The sequence below is a fragment of the Helicoverpa armigera genome, chromosome 4 (assembly GCF_030705265.1).
Source record: "Helicoverpa armigera isolate CAAS_96S chromosome 4, ASM3070526v1, whole genome shotgun sequence".
NCBI lineage: Eukaryota > Metazoa > Arthropoda > Insecta > Lepidoptera > Noctuidae > Helicoverpa > Helicoverpa armigera.
This window is the reverse complement of record NC_087123.1, coordinates 1,277,689-1,294,919: the sequence shown is the minus strand read 5'-3', so window position 1 is coordinate 1,294,919 and position 17,231 is coordinate 1,277,689. Positions and strand designations below refer to the sequence as shown.

General features: G+C 34.1%; 1 protein-coding gene across 4 annotated transcripts in view; it reads left to right on the top strand.

Moving 5' to 3' along the window:
* Positions 1 to 17,231, top strand: part of Grip (Glutamate receptor interacting protein) — a 278,531-nt gene that overhangs the window by 118,983 nt on the left and 142,317 nt on the right. For all 4 annotated transcript variants that reach the window (XM_021326289.3, XM_021326288.3, XM_021326293.3 and 1 more), the window contains exon 4: positions 3,430 to 3,549. In XM_021326289.3, coding sequence (XP_021181964.3) covers positions 3,430 to 3,549 — 120 coding nt within the window. The remainder of the gene's footprint in view (positions 1 to 3,429; positions 3,550 to 17,231) is intronic.

Sequence of the window (17,231 nt, the reverse complement as noted above, 5' to 3'; positions counted from 1 at the left end):
GCCATCTTAGATCAGACTAGATGAGAGTGATGAGTCCCTAATGTCTCTTAGACATAATTAATTGATTAACTAACTTTATAATTAAGTGGTTACCACTATACTCACAGTTAAGATTTATCTGACTACTACTATGAATATCAGTCACATTCACAAAATTAAGAAAAAAATACAAAAATAAAAAGGTACTAACACACTTTAGTTTATGTTATTTGGTTATGGGTATATACCTCACAAACTTCTTGAAAAGCAAAACTCGCTTTACATCAACAGTTTTGGTACATTACTTGTAAGTAAAGCAAGGCAGACATACAAAAAAAGACTTAAACAAAAACACCCACTAAACAAATTAAATTAATAAACCCTTTGTTCGAAGGCACTCGTTAAACATTCTATCAACAATTACGCACCTAGATTATTTTGTCTAAAACAATGTAATACAATTGAGAGGGGATGTTCTAACGAGAACAATTAGAATTTGTTTCAGTACCAAGTTAATTGGCTATTGTTTTAAAACAGCAATTAACATATCAAAAAGTTTGCCTTTATTATTTATTGTTTGAATATTGGAATTGTTGAAGGTCACGTGGTTTTATTTGGAGTGTTTTACAGAGGTTTTATTTGTTTTGCATGATCGTCCTTCCTTCATACATTTTATATTTGGGGTCTGCAGCATATGCTCCTTCTTCCATATGACGGCATGACGACATCTGACAAGTGACATACTTTCCTGAAATCATTTTTCACAGAACCTTTCGATCGTTTCTTTGGTCATTTCCTTCCTCCATATCTATCCACGTTAATGTTGAATTTCATGCAGAATTTCCATTTTCTGTTAGGAAGTCCCTTATTTGATATGGCCATTCTAAGAAAATATTTTAACAGGCCACCTGAGACGGTTTTACAATGTTTTATATCCTGTTCTTGGTTATATACTTTTTACATTGTTTACTCGCAAAAACCTCCATCATTTTTAAAAAGTTGCACTCCGAGAGAAAACCTCTTCCATTAAAAGTCCGCAAGAAAAATAATTTCCTCAAAACATTATTTAATCAAGACGCTTCAATAATCCAAACAAAATTAAACTCAATCCATCTTTACCTTAAAAGGATAAAAACATAAAATACGACAAAGCTTATGCTTCCAGAATATTAATGATATTCGTTAGAAGTATAATTACGTAAAGGGGAGGACTCCCAAAATTGACAGAGTGAAAAAGTTACGCTCTTCCGTAAAAAAAAAATCTATGAAAGTTACTTTGAATGTCTGTCTATTACGTCTTCGTGATTAAACTGCTGTGGCAATTAAGATTAAATCTAGCACAGATATTGGCTGGAACTTGGGTCTACCTTGTATCAGATTAGGAAGGGAAAATTATAGAGAATTAAAATTAGTTAAAGTAGACGTAATTTAAAGTAAAATTTTCTCGGTTTTGTATCATTCACTGTCACGGCATACCAGTTCAACCGATTGATATTGAATTTGGTAACGAGATGGCTTGGTTGGCTATATTATGAGCTGAGTATCAAGAAGTAGCTGCCCTTCGATTTGGAGGGTTAAACCGCGGGTAACAGTTAGTAATAACATAAAGCACTTTGAAATCGTAGAAAAATTAGATATGAATAAAAAGCAATCCTTCTTTTTTGAAAATGAAACGTCAAGTTTTGCTAACGACCCGCGAAGCCGCTGAATTTGTGAACAACAAATTCAAAAATGTGATTGTTTAAGTTACAGGCGTAAGCGGGTAGAAAGTTTGAAAAAAAAATGTTTTTATACTGTTCTAATATAAACGCAGCTTAATTAATGGTTTGTTTGAGTTTGGTTTCTGTAGCTTTTAGAAAACTTAGGCTTACTTGATAATAACTTCTTTAAAATTGATTACTTTTTTTTCTAAGTAATTGCATCTGTCGGTCATCTGAGAGTTGGCATGTAAAAATTTACAAATTATATTGGACATGCCAACTGTCCTATCTTAATTTACCACAGTAGAGAAGTAAGATAGTGTTATCTTTCACACAATTAATTTAACTGGAAATCTTTTATAACTTACACCGTAGTTAAAACGCAAACTACAATATTTCGTTTCATTTACAAAGAAAAAAATATTTGCTCCAATCTTCTTCAAGTTGATTAATGATTCCACAAATTGGGAGTGTCACAGATATTTTAACAAAAAAGTATTTTTTCTTTTATCCCCAAACAAAGAGTCTCTTCTGGATTTGGACAGTCTAATCCCTCTGAGATGTTTTTATTTGTAAAACGGTGTAATAAGACTAAGTATTTGTCATGATTTTGAATAGAATAGGATATAAACGTCAACTTAGTGAAAAACAATTAAGGAAAACGTACGAATACTAGTGTTAAACTTGGCGAGAAATTGAGGTTCAGTTTGGTCATCATTTCATACACGTAATTGATCACATTACACATCAAAGCGATGCAAAACGCTTTCGTAATTTTACATTCCAAACTTACACACACCAATCACAAATTATACACATAAAACTAACCAGTTAAACACGACAAAAAGGAAGCTCGATTTTCCTTCATCGTTACCTACCTACTCGTTACGCTACACCATAAAATCGATCCCTACTTTCCTTAATAACAGAGCTTACACTCTTTATTAGTTCCAAACTGCCACAACTCACTAGCGATATAACCAATAGCTGGCATTATAAGACATTTTCACAGTTCAGAAGTGCAGTTACACGTAAAACTTTCTCCCAGAGATTTGTGAGTCCGCTAGTTAAATGTTTTGGTTCCAAAACTATGGTATGTACGCCATTGTGGGGCGTTGGGGCGAAATTGCAGGACATTTTTTGTTAGAGAAAGTAGGACGAGTGATTTTATTACAGTTGTTTGGATGGCGGGTATTTTGGGTATCGTTAAATGTTGGTAATTGCTTCGTTTTGGTTTTTAGAGGTGTTTGTGTTACAAGTTTTAAGGAATGTGTATTGTGTAGTTTACGCTATAGTACTTCGTTGCAGAGTACCTATAAGTAAATACGTTTAAGGCTCTTATAAAAAAGAGAAGCAAGCTACAGACCATTACACATGTTTGTGAATGTTTACAAAGTGTAGATTAATGCCAAACTTGACACAAATTGTCCATCATCTTTTTCAGAATTAAATATACTAGCAGTTCTCTCGCGGTTTCATCTGCGTCCTAAAGAAACTTCTTCTTGTACCGGGATAAAATATTATAGCCCTTGTCACTTAAAAATAATGTAGCTTTCCCACAATGAATATTTTTTTCAAATCCGTTCAACAGTATTGGCGCATTGAGCCTTTAACACACAAACAAGACAATGATTCCTTTTGATCATATATTAGTACAGATTCTGATGTATATGTAGATATATTGTACACCACTTAAGTGTTATAAGTCCTACGTTTCAAAGTGTTAATAATAATCTCTCTACTGTTGCAGTGTTCAAATCGCAGACTTCGTTATCGACTGACTCCGGGCTGTGCACCGAGCGAGGGCTGCGAAGGACCCACATCGAGCTCATCAAACCCCCGGGGAAACGTATCGGACTTAAACTGGCAGGTAGGTGCCTTATATCATATAGTTTGTTGATAATGTTCATAGGACTTATTCATTTTTATCGTTTTTAAATTAAATATGATTTGTATTGCACCTAAAATTGAATAATTGATTAATTAACTTGATTAACTGCACAACTTAAATTTCTAGTTTACAAAGCCTCCTTGGAATTCAGGACTTTTCTACCTTAGTGTTTTTATAGGGCTGCATCCGATTAGACTACCACAGCATTGTTAGGAAAAGGCTACGCAGATACTGATTCTAGAGATTACAGCATTTACTCAGAAGATACTTCGTTTATGTTTAATTAGTAAACAAAGAAGCTTTCTCGTCCTATACGAGCATTCAGCATTCAACAAATTTTTATTTTCATAACTTTTTACTGAATCGTGTAATACAATTAAAAAATTCTCTGTTCTTCACGGATAAACCTCATAAGTAAATCAGACTTGCAATGAAATCACAGAAATTACACGTTTCGAAGTAAAACCGTACCAGAAAACAAAATTGATTGGACCATGAATTTAAAATATGAATGAATATTTCCAAAAGCATAATTCTCACATACATGAATCAAAAGTATGCAGTGAAAGAATTTTTCGCTTTTAATTCAGAAATTAACTTGACAAGATAAATCGTGTTCCACGTGCGTAAAGTTGTATCTACAGTGGGCAAACTTTTAGCCTCCGACTGAGTGCGCCGAAAAGTGGCGAACTGTTTAAGTTAGCTGCAAACTCAGATCGATTTTCGTGCATCGCATGAAAACTGTTTCCAACTGACTGTGTGAAAGTTTAAGGTAATCGTAAACTACGCCTGGCAAATGTCCTTTTCCTTGCCGATTGTCGGCCACGGAGGCTGTTCTCATATAAGAAGATCAGCCAGCTGCGCAGGACATATTATAATGCACGAGCATTTGCGTAGACACAGGTGCACTCACTTGTCCTTCACTCTCATAGCCCTATGGGACGGAAGATAGGTCACGAACAGAGAGAGATCAGATTCAAATACATGGGAAGGCGTACTAAACCAATACGCCACAAACTCATCGGCAGCTAACAATTTGCCTACTGGGAACACAACCTTAACACGAGTGTTGGAGCTATGACGTCATTGGTGACGTCATTCACGCACCGTATTGCCGTAATGTGCCGTGTCACGCGATTAATGATACCGGGAATAATATACGGCTTCAACGTATAAAATATATTTCTCACATCGTGGAAAGTATTTTCATGTAATAAACTCGGATTTAAAGGAACTGTGCGATGATTTTAAAATGTTGATTCCGGCTTAATTTTTGTGAAAATTAAATTCGTAATTTTTTTAAGTAGCTTTTGCCAACAGTTTTACCCCGTGAGAATTATTTCACATACACACATAAAAAGTAGCCTACAGCTTTTCTCATCTCTTCATCTCTAACTTTTTTCATCAAATCGGACGAATGAACACTGTCATTAGCACATTTAAGCAGATTTTCATTTGATTTTGCACGACGAAAATGTAAGCATTCCAAAATACATAAATTGCAAAGAAACACCAATAAAACAAACAGAAAAATAATTGATTAAAGTTAACGACAACATACAAACCAGTGTTTAAGTAAGAACATAAAAAAACAACATAAAATCAGCACAAATGAATAGGTATAAGGGAGAGTTTTTCTAGAAAAGCATCTTGAGGAAACCTGGCCATCCGTTAATAATGAGTTACAACTTGTTTAATGTTCTGAGAACTAAGATAAGTACTCTTGACTGTGTTTGTTTACTCCGTATTACTATATTAAAAGACTTGTACCTACGAAGGATTTCCGTACATAATCCTACAAAGCGTATTTTTTTTCTAAAAGATTGAGTAGTTGTAGACATGAAAATTTCAATGTGTGGGCGTGTAGGTAAGTGTGTTGATGCACTATCATGCAAAAACTACTGCATCAATAGATTGTGATGAAACATTCAGAGTAGTGTTTTAAACATGAAATTATTTATCCAAAAGCATGAATTAATTCTCTCAATGTATCTAGAGTTCAGTATGTACAAAAGTTGCCTGGTTTCAACATTATTATCATATCTTTGACTACTAGCTCAGTTTGCTATACAGACCCACAAATTAATTAGTGGTATTGCGAATAGAGTAATACGCTTACACTAATCGCCTAATCAACTGGGTTTGAACGTTTAAGCCTTCCAAATATGTTGGCAAAGATAATTGAATATATCTCCGAATCTATTGAATTAATGTTATATTCTAGTACTTCAATCGTGCTTTTAGTATTTTTTTCAATTGCACATAACAACGAACATAAAAAGAAAAAGAATGACTGATTTCTTTTCGGTGATCTTATGTACCTATTTATTTTATTTTGGTTAAACCATTCAAATCATTATCTAGTTATATGACTGACCTTTATTTTTTCTCGTGTTTTTTTACAGAAAAAACTAAAAAGATTTTTAAAATGACTAAAAATCAAAATTATTTCGACTCTGACTGACAATCAATCACTTGCAATGTTGAATTGCAATGGTGTTACAAGTACAAAATGTACATAAATATTTATAGTAAGTCATATTATGGGTCATGTTCTGTACAACGTTGTGAAAAACAATTCAAAATACAACAGCAAATGCACCCAAATATACCTACAGTAAAAACACACAGAATCATTTACGAAAACAACACATCCTGCATGTAGCTAAATTAACTGCTTTCATGAAAACAATAGACTCAATAATTCACCCATAATAGGTACCATAGTTACTATACCTATACCACATAAATTGTACGGGACCCTATAAATCTTATGATCGCTGAATTCTTTCAGAAGCATGGCGGAATTAAAAGCGTATTCCTGCGGCTATCTTCCAAGCGAATGGTTATTTTGTGAAAGATTACTCTTCTCGTAGTGTGAAACTTTTATGAACTTCATGAAAGCCTGTTTGGGGGATGTTATTTGTAGCTTTTCTCGTGTTTTAGAGGTATGAGTTTTATTTATGGATAAATTTTGTGCAGTGAATTCGATTATAGGAATTTCTATGAAACATTTTTTTCAATCCTACACTGCAGAGCAAGGGTTTTTCAATAGCCTCTCGATTTTTTGAGCGATCCATTGAAATATTTAAGGCATAAGAAATAAAAATATGCAGTGGACGTGTATGTCCGTACTGTATCAATTCAGAGACACCGACTCGTATTTTTTTTGAATTTTTTTTTAGGGATTCCTACATACCAGTTAGTTTGAAAATTGATCTGAACATAGTTGGGAGAATTTGATAGCAATGTTTGGCTATTGAGTTAACATGAAACGAAAAAAATTTTTTGCATTACTTTTTTTCTGTACGATATTTTCACCAATTTTTACCCGATTTCCCACCACCAAAACATACATAATGCAACAGACTCAATCAGAAACCTCAAAAAAGCATCTCATAAATAAAATAAAAACCAATTTAATATCGTTGAAAAAAAATATGATTACCCTTAGCAAGTTTTCCGGAATTCCCCATCACGGCTTCTTTCAGCTTTGGGGGTAAATCCGGGGCAAATTTACATATTTATTGGAACTCAGATGCGAACTAATCGATAAGGAACAACTTTCGGGTTTGATTGCGATTGAAATCGATGTAAATGTATTTAAAATGTTAATTTTGGGAGCTGTGATGATTGGGGTGTTAATATTAGTGTTTTTGTCTTGTTCTACGGTGGTTGTGTTTGTTCAATGGGAGTACTAGCTTTCGCCAGTTGTTTTAGCTGCGCCCCATAGGTTAGATATATTAATTTCTCAAAATTTAAGATTTAATTCTATCAATCAATTTATCAAAATTCTAAATGGCAAGTAATTATGTCTATGTTTACCCATATTTGCAAAATAAAATGCTATTCTATGACTATGTGATTAGAAATGACAATTTTTTTTTTCCTCGAATGCTAAATTCTTATGAGAAAACAAAACATCTCTTTTGAACATCTTTTTAGGATCAACTAGTCTTTCCACAAAACCCCAAACAAAGAACTAGATTGGACCAGTTTTTTCCAGCCTTAATAAAGTTGCCATCGTTACTAATGATAGAAAATCGTCTTTTTGTAACAAATTGTATTGCGAAGAACAAGAATTTTCCGAAGAAAAATCTTTTGATTTATCGTAGAAAATCTATGTTTGATAACGGGCAATTTTATCGGCCTAACGTTTCATATTGAAAGGTATTTTGTATTGTCTGTACCGTGAATAAAGCCTTCTTTGACATATTGTGTAGTCGCGTCTAGTTATTTTCAGATTAAAGGCTGTATGGAGTTCTATTGGTTGGAGATGAAAGCAATTGTCTTAGAAAGAGTGACTCGATTTTGGGCGTGTTTTGTTTTGGAGGTTGATAAAAAGTACATTGTTATTTGTGCCCATAAATAATTCTTCAAATAATCATTTTTTTAACGTACAAAGTTTATTTTGATTGACCTCTAACAATTATATTTTTCGTGTACACTTACAGTTAGGTAGAATTTTTTTCAATTCACAGTGAAACTTATAACAAACTTTATAATGTGACCATGTAACAAAAATAAGGACACACATTTGAGCAACCTCTTTAGCCCAATAACTCAAAATTAAGCGTACACTTCCCACCAAAAAAACTGACCACACTTCACAGGAACTTTTAAGCACAATTTACCCTTACACTGCCCAGCAAAAAAACAGACCCACCTTTACAGGAACTTTTAAGTGTATTACAGTGTACGTACAATGGCGTGCATTTTCATAACACGCTCAGAAGCGCGAGTTAATTTCGTCCGCTTGAGGATATACGGCATAATTACCGCGTCAAACGGTACGGGCCATGGAGAACAAAATGACTAGCGAAGGTGTCATAGTAGAAAATCGCCTAAGAAAGTAGCGCGCCAAACTACGGTATGCGGGGGACGAGGAACGTAACTGTTTTCGCCCTTATACGCCATCTTTGGACCCGATAATTTTTTGTAAGAGCAAAAGTCGTTGACAGATGTCAACTCACAGTCAAATGACAGTTGTCAGATGCAAAGGACGCAAACTCTTCGTTAGTTTACTCGTAAGTGATCGTTTTGGTTATGCCAACCGTACGTAATTTGACCTAGAAGAAGGCGCCTGACTCACCTGTTTAAAGGCATCTGCACTCATCTTTCCTTACTCCATGGCACGGGTGCTAAATCTGCTCACTCTCATGCACTTTACACGCACAGGGAACAATGGCCGAAGGTCTATTCCGAACAAAAGGGGAATGCTTTATGTTGCATGTTAGGAGTAAACTAACCGTGGATTGGACAAGACTGAGTTTTGCTTTGGCGTTTAAAGTTATGCCATAATAAAGTAGCTAAATTATGTTGGTCGGTTGCTGAATGAGTTGCAAATATTTTGGTGCGTAGTTTATTTGTGATAGATGTTGGTGTTTGACGTTCAAAAAATCTGATCAAGACTGAATTCGTCTCCATAGTTCATTATCTTACCAGCAGCTTATTCAAGTCTACAATTATTATTATACATTTTTTTAAGAAGTTTTGGGCTTACGATTGCCTACAATACCTATCTAAATTAAATCAGTTTTATTGACACAGATCTAGTCTACTACTTTTTTCAAATATTTTTAAAAACATATTTCGTTTCAAACTCTCTAAGCGCGTAAATACTGAATCAATAAATAGGTAAACAAAACAAAGAAATTACCAAAAAAAGTGATACTCGACAGACTCTTCCATCGAGTAGTTCTAAGTGCAACTGCTGATACTCCATTAGACTGCGGTGCAGAATTACCGACCACACAGCTGATATGTCTGCCAAGCAAAAGTGTTCGCCTCAAATTAGAAACGAGTTTAACAATATCGTTCGACTTCCTTAGTAATGGTTTCCGTTCTATATTTTTAACGGTGAGATTGTACTGCCTATTTTTATGGGTGACAGTAATTTACACTTTTGTTTCAGGTTGGTCTATTATTACGAGAAAATTATACCTTAAGGGTCTATCATCAATTACCAAGGTTAAGCAACATTCGGTGCGATGGAACCGTGGATCTCATCTTGTCATGACGAGTTTATCTGGGTATCGAAACGCACGTAAAATTGGTGTATCCTGGTTGTCATTTGAATATCTTTGACAGAGGTTAAAGGTATGTGGAAGCCAGAAAATCTGTCACCCACTCTTAAGAAATCCCTCAAGATGCAAGAAAAATGACTGAATAATCATATTTGGTTAGTTAGTCTGAAGTTTTTTCTTTCTTTTGCTTTAATCATTGTTCTTATAAAATTGAATAGTAGCAACTCCTACAACAAAAACTAACAACTTAAACACAAACTATTACGAATGCAAATCTTTCCTCTTAATAAAGTTAACTAAACAACTGTTAACCAAGATTTAACTTTACAAAGTTAATTACAGAAACAGGTTACTAACGAAACGGTTCAGAAAAGGAAACTGCCTCAAACTTGTTATTGCCAAAGAAAACCATAATTAACCGCAAACGTTGGGGGAAAGGGGAATGGGGGAAAGGGGGAAGGGTATGGTTTGTTACAGGGTGAAATATTTCTGGGAGTAAATGCTTAGTTAAAGAATTTGACCGAGAGAGTTGAAAAAGTGGTTGTGCTTACTGACTAATTGAATAACTAACGAGTGAGTAGAAATGGCATGTGTCTTTGTTAGACTAAAATATCACTTTAAAATCTTTGCCATGCGGTAAGGAATAAAACGGTTGCTGAGCATGATTGATCATTATGATCAAAAAGAAGACGGTATTTTTTTTGTTTTAACAATTAGGTATGTTGAATTTTAAAAGCACACCTTACAAAACAGTGCTGCCGAGCAATTTTAGCACAAACATTTTAGAGCTAACAGTCAACGAAAATTCTGTATAAGATGACAATGCCAACTCATTTTCAGAAAAATATTAACACTGATCGTTCTTTCCCTATCTATACCTAGAAAGATCAAACCACACATTAATAAACTAAGTTCATTCCTCTCTTGACAATCAGGGAACAACATTTAGTTTCACGTACATATAAAATCATAAAGTCACGGCTAGCACTGAGGGCGCGGACAGATTTAAAGCGTCAATTAGTACCCCAGCCACTAAGAGCGGCTAAATTTGTTCGCAGGGGGAACGTAAAAATAGTTGCGTGTGTTTTGACGGAATAGATCCAGTAGGTTTGCTGGATGCGGCTAGAAGACTACTTAACTTATAAATGATTAGGAAGAAAGAAAGATAGAAAACAATGTTTTTTGAAAAACAAGGAAGGTCACAAAGAATAAACTACCTTATATTTTTATCAAAGGAGAAAAATGGGCTTGAATTTGACAATAAAATTAAAATAAGATATATAAAATAGTGATAGGTATATATTTTTCACATTATAATTATCTTTTTTTAGATAGTACATAAACTTAAAAATACAGCATAGCTGCAAATCCATTCATGTACCTATAGAGCTTCCCATGGTCAAATAGTCGCTCAATGTGCCATATTTCTGTACAGTAAAACAAAACATCCTAGCACTTATAACCAAAAAATAAGCGACAAGTTGAAAAAAAAAAACAAACAAACTAGAAACATCCAAGACACGATAAAGCCACATCCATCCTCTATATCTCCTCGCAACATTTAGCGAGAAACAGCTGTCGAGACGTTTCCAAGGTTTAACATTTTTCAGTTCAACCGACAGAAAAATACGAGCAAACTATTCTCGTAAAGTTGAGTATCCTGTTCTCGTTTACGAGCAAAGTGTTTCGCGAACCTTTGGTTAAATGCTCGATGAGTAATTTTGGTAGTTTGCTACTTAGTATTCGACTTTGTGCATAGAGTTTGAATTAGGAACGGACTTTAATTTGACACAATCGGGTTTTTTACAAAAGCGTGGTGAATTTTATAAAAACGGGCTGGATTTTACAAAAGCGGATTAGATTTTACAGATTGACATATACTTATAGTTTCCATCTATAATTACTCGATTTTTTATATTGATATAACGTATTTTTTTATTAAAATATAGTTTACTTTTTTAGTACAATTTTAGCGATGAACTTGTATATTTCTTCGCTAACTTTCAAGTCTTAACAAATATGAATGAAACAAAACAATGAAACACTAGGCTGTAAAACTACAATATCCTGCACTTAGAGTTTTATGAGCGAAATATGGAGTTTACTTTGTTCAGTGTGTTAGAATTTATGTTCTGCAGTCTTGAAACCAAGGATGCTAATTAAGTACTTACCATAAACTTTATTGTTAATGAAAACATAATGCTTTCGTAAAATTGAACATGTATGTATCTCAGGAAATATCCTCATTCAACATTGCAAAAACTTATTAAATCACTTTTCTCCACTTTGGGGAATTAGTTGTATGTATCCATAAGACATACATAGGGATTGTATTTGGTGCGATAACAACATGTATAATCAATTCATCACCTTTATCAGCAGTTTATCTGTTGATTTTCTATTCAGGTATATGGCGAATAGGTCTTATAACAATAATTCGAATTACTCTCCTTATGTTTGCTCTATTCGTCTAAAGATTCACACTACACTATCAAACGATCACCCGAGCCGAGGCTATTTGCATCGCTGAATCAAATCGACATTATAGCTCTCTCATCCCACACCATAAAGAGAAAAAGGGAGAAAAAACCACCTGGTCGTAAAACGAAGTAGCTGCCACAAGTTTATGAGGCATTTATTTAGCGATGTTTAGCGAAATACTGTTTTTGTTAACAATTGTGATCGTTACATGCAGTTGGGGTTTTTTAGTTCTTTTAAATGTTCCGTTTGATGGATTTAGTTTTATGGGAGTAAATGTGGATTGCGTGTTTACGTGTTTTTATTTTTATAGTTAAGAAAAATAAGGCATTTCTTTTATGCGAAATCATCAAATGACCCCTTCCGCTGTGGGTGCAGCGTGAGGGAGTGTCGGACTTTTACTGACTATAACCCACCATGTTCCTTTTTAAGCCTTTTATGTACCAGGACTGCGATAACTCTTTCGAACAATCACGTAGCCCTGGCAGGAATTGGTGTGATGGGCCTACTGGAGTAAAAAAGGGATTCATGCAATCGGAGAATGATTAAGGATAACAAAATGCTCTTATAATTTCCACACATGTCTTATCTGTATGTTTATCAAGTAAAAAAATATCTTTTACAATTATACCTAACTAACATTTATTTAATATTTTACCTAAGCTTCAGTTTTAAAATATATTTTTCCAAAAATATCACAGAACAATAGCATTAAGCTCACATTACAACCAAACAAGCTTTGCATGTAAGCGAGTGAGCGCCAAAGATAATAGAAACTTCACAGAAAGAGCATAAAGCAACGCTTAAATCCTCTTTTAGAAAACTGGTATAAACAACAAGTGAACACACGGACAAACACACGCATACATAGATGCTGATGTCATGTTTCAAGTACATTCACATCAGAACAAATGAACTACTATAAGGTTTTTTAATTGCTTGATGAAATCTCTGAATTTTTCTTTCTTCCTCATCATCTGCCTAGCCTTTCCCAACTACGTTGGGGTCGGCTTCGAGTCCAACCACAGATGAGTACCTACCAGTGTTTTTCAAGGAGCGACTGTCTATCTGCTCTATATTATGCGAAAGAAGTCAGCTATAAGAAGCACACTAAGACAGTTGAATAGAACTATCGAACCAGACAATATTATTGAATGGTAATGCTCAGCATGCACGTTTAAGTGTCTTTGCTAACCGTTTCTTTCAAAGCATTAATCAAACTATTTTTAAAACCCAACCATAAGTGCTATCTCAAAACACAAAATTTCAACCCAACTCACTACTCTACTTAAACGCACACATTAACAAAATTCCGAAACGAAACGAAAAACAAAAATAATCTGACACAAGACAAGCTGAAACATTTTGGTTCCGAACGTTGGAAGTTTACTAGGTCACAACAACTTGGGTGCCACAGATAACGTAGATTAATGAGCGCAGGATATGAAGTCTAGCGCTGAAAACTACATTTACGTTGAGATAGTTGAAAGTACTGCGCTTTAGTACTTTGCTAGAATTTCATTATTAATATTAATGTGTATGAAGCTTGAGTTATGGGGTGATGTGTTAATATTTTGTGTAGTGTTGCAAATTTTGTGTTTAAGTACATAATTTGTGTTAAGTTTATATTCCTGAAGATTTTTCCGTTTTACATATTACTAAAATAATAATTTCTTTTAAACTTCAAAAGCTGTACAAGCATCCTACAAAAGTACTTCTTTATCCTTAACCTTAATGAATTATTCCTATCAAGTGTAAGGCAAACCAAAGATCAACTAAAGCGCCCATAAAATTTGCCTGAACTTAAAAGATGGCCGAGCTTATTGGCACTATATTTTAAACTTAAGACATTTATCCGATACGATTGCTTTCGAAAAGCACTAACAATTTCTAGTGTGACGTTAATTCTAATAAAAGTTTTGAACTACTAACTCTAATTGGAAAGTGTGAAGGATGGCCTATCCAGTTGTCAGTGTTCGTAGTTTTAGACGCGCTAACTCGACACTATTAAATTGAATTCAGGCTGCGACACAAATTGCGAAGTGTCTGACACTTGTGTGTTGTTGAGTAGGCGTTGAATGTTCGTGCGTTTTATTTGTTTGTTGGTTGCTTTTTTTCTATGTTGTTTATTACAATAGTCACATGTTAATTTTATTAACAAATAGTTCGTATTTTTTACTCAAATCTTGGTTCAGTAAAAAACACCTAAATTGTTTTTTTTACTGCACTGAACTGTTAGTAAAAAGAAAAAGAAACTTTTAAAATGATTTGGTTCAAAAAATAGAAGTCCAAAACTAACATCCTCACCTAACACAAATACAAAAATATCTCAATACTTATTCATAATTTCTTAGAAATTATGGTCCATATTTCATGGAAATACACGGACAGCGGTCTATTCCCTTGACGCCTCCAATGACCCAGTTTTATCCTCGAAGTTTGTAAAACAAGGACATATAAACATTTTGGAATACAAGGAATATCGTGTATAATTATTATTTATCACATAATGCTGGGGTAGAAACAAAAAGCACGTAGTTTGTTGTAAGACGAGCCGATATCCCTCGAATGTTGACAACTTTTGTGGGTCACGCTTATATGATGACACTTGGATTCGTTTTTGCAAGATAAGGAGTATTTTTTCTTTTTTTAGGCGCTTTTTATTACCTTTATTTTGAGATGATATGAAAATCGCTGGGGGCACTACTATGTTTTAACAAAAGGTAAGAAAGAAGCACTGATAAAAAAAATGCTCAACAAACGCAACAATGGTAAAAAAAAACTCTTGCAATCCAATCCTTCCGCGAACTATTTCGGTAGAACAACAACTGCTCACCGTTATGACCATTCCTCTACATACAAATAATGGTAGTCAAAATCCCCTCACAATCTTAGCAAAGGAGTCAACCATTAAATATAACTAGACACGTCTTCCCAACTAAATGTTACCAAAACTTGTCACTCATCAAAGCAATCGTATCCAAGTAGTCCTTAATCTAAGTTGAAATCACTCCGGTATTCAAATGTTACGGTGACCACAGCCGATTATAATGATTAAATCCGGAATTAGAGGCTCTATATATCCTGGACCCCTATAACGCATGATTGGGGTACTTCGGACCCCAACTTCGCATAATGTGTCGGGTGCGAAGTAATTTGTATGGCAATGAGATTAACATTGAGTAGGATTAGGCGATTTTAATTTTCATTCGGATATATTATGATTTTAGGTTTACTTCGAATGATGAAAGGGTTGGGGAACAGTGATTTATAGGGAAATTGGGGTAATCATTTTGGGGATTAAGGGAACGAAGTGTCTGCTGATTTATATGGAACCATTTATCGGATTAGGATGAACAATGAACTACTCGAAGTCAAAAACAAGTGACTGCGGCTGATAGAGACATCTACAATGTTCGGATGAAGACACAATTTTATCGTCAGTTAATTAGGAAGAGGATAAAGAAATACTAAGAAAATTTACTCACTTTGGTTTTTGATGAGGATAATATATTTAAAGTTTCGGATCTTTCAACGAAGTTTTACTAACCACTTGGTAAATAAATCGTAAACTGCATCGATTTTTTTGTAATAGCTTCATCTTTAAACACGGTTATATTCGCTTCTAATAAAGAGAAAGCTTACTTTACAACCCGGGAAGTAATAACCTATAAAGCGTGAAACCGCAGGAATCCTCTAGTCTATACAAATGAAATACCTTGTACAAACAGAAACATTTAATACTAAGACTGAACTGAAATAGAGACCGTTGTGGGCTGAAATCGGCTTATTATTTATAAGCTGCCTCGAGCTTTCTAGGGAATAAGGATCTAAAGCTTATAATTTAGGGCAACGGTGTTTACTTGAGTCTCTAGGTGATGTTTTAATCGATGTAGTAAGTTTATTTTACGTATATGTTTGTACTTTCCAAGTATATCTTGGACACCAATGGCTGATAAAAAGGTGAAGGAAAACATCTTGAGGAAACCTGGACTATATAGTCTGAAATCACCAACTCGCAATTAGCAAGCGTGGCGACTAATGCTCAATTCTTCTCCATGTGAGAGGATGCCTGTGCCCATCAGTGGGACGATAATAAGGCTATTACAGTAACAGTAATGTTTGTATATGAACACCAAAAGAAAAACAATTTTCGATTTAAAATCAATAACAATTGAGTAAAAATTAATTATTATGTTTTAATCAATGTTAATTATGCGTGTTAATTATAATTAACCCGTTGTATGTTGGAGCACAGATATACGCGAGACGCAATTGATTTTCTATTGTTTTATAATTAGCTACATACAAGCACGGCTTATGAAAACCAATATCTCTACATAAATTAATCTACATAAGTCATTGATCTTACTAAAAGTCAAAACTTTGATTAAAACGATGACTGTAACCTGACCCTCTTTACAAAATACTCTTGTATAATCTACACTCAAGCATATTCTTGATAAAACAGTATTCTTACCAAGTAATCAAGTATACACAAACAACAATTATAGAACCAGCAAACAACCAACATTTACTTTCAAAGTAACTCAGAACATTTAATATATCAAGTGTTTAAAACATCTTGATTAAGTCCCGGATTGTAGTGAATTACACAATTCGTGTGTATCTGCGGAGAAATTTTAGTGTTGGGTGTTGTTTCTCGGCGAAACATTTCGAATGGCCGAAGTTTTGACCATTATCAACTAAAATTCGGCTTGAGAAATTTATCAGATTTTTATTTATATATACAGTTATATCCGATATCATTGTGTAAATAGTTTTATATAATAATACATTAAAATCAATAAATTACAAATCCAAATCCAGTATTTCTATGAATTAAAAGAAGATATCTGGTCTTTTTTTGTAACGATACGGTTATTCCAAAAAATAAAATAAGAATTGTGACAATCGTATGCTATCTTGATTTAGGAATAAAAGAAACAGTTAAAGCTCAGTGTTCGTGTTCTGTATGTGAATTGGATTCTTCCTGCTACATACAAAGAATGTGAAGTATTTAATCTTATTCAAGAAAGAATATAAAAGCCTTTTGGAGTGTGATACTAAATCACGACGTACGCCAGTATATTGGTTTGAATTTTATCGCTCGGCTCTCTGATCTAGTTATTTTTAAGTGCTTGAGTGTGCGCATTT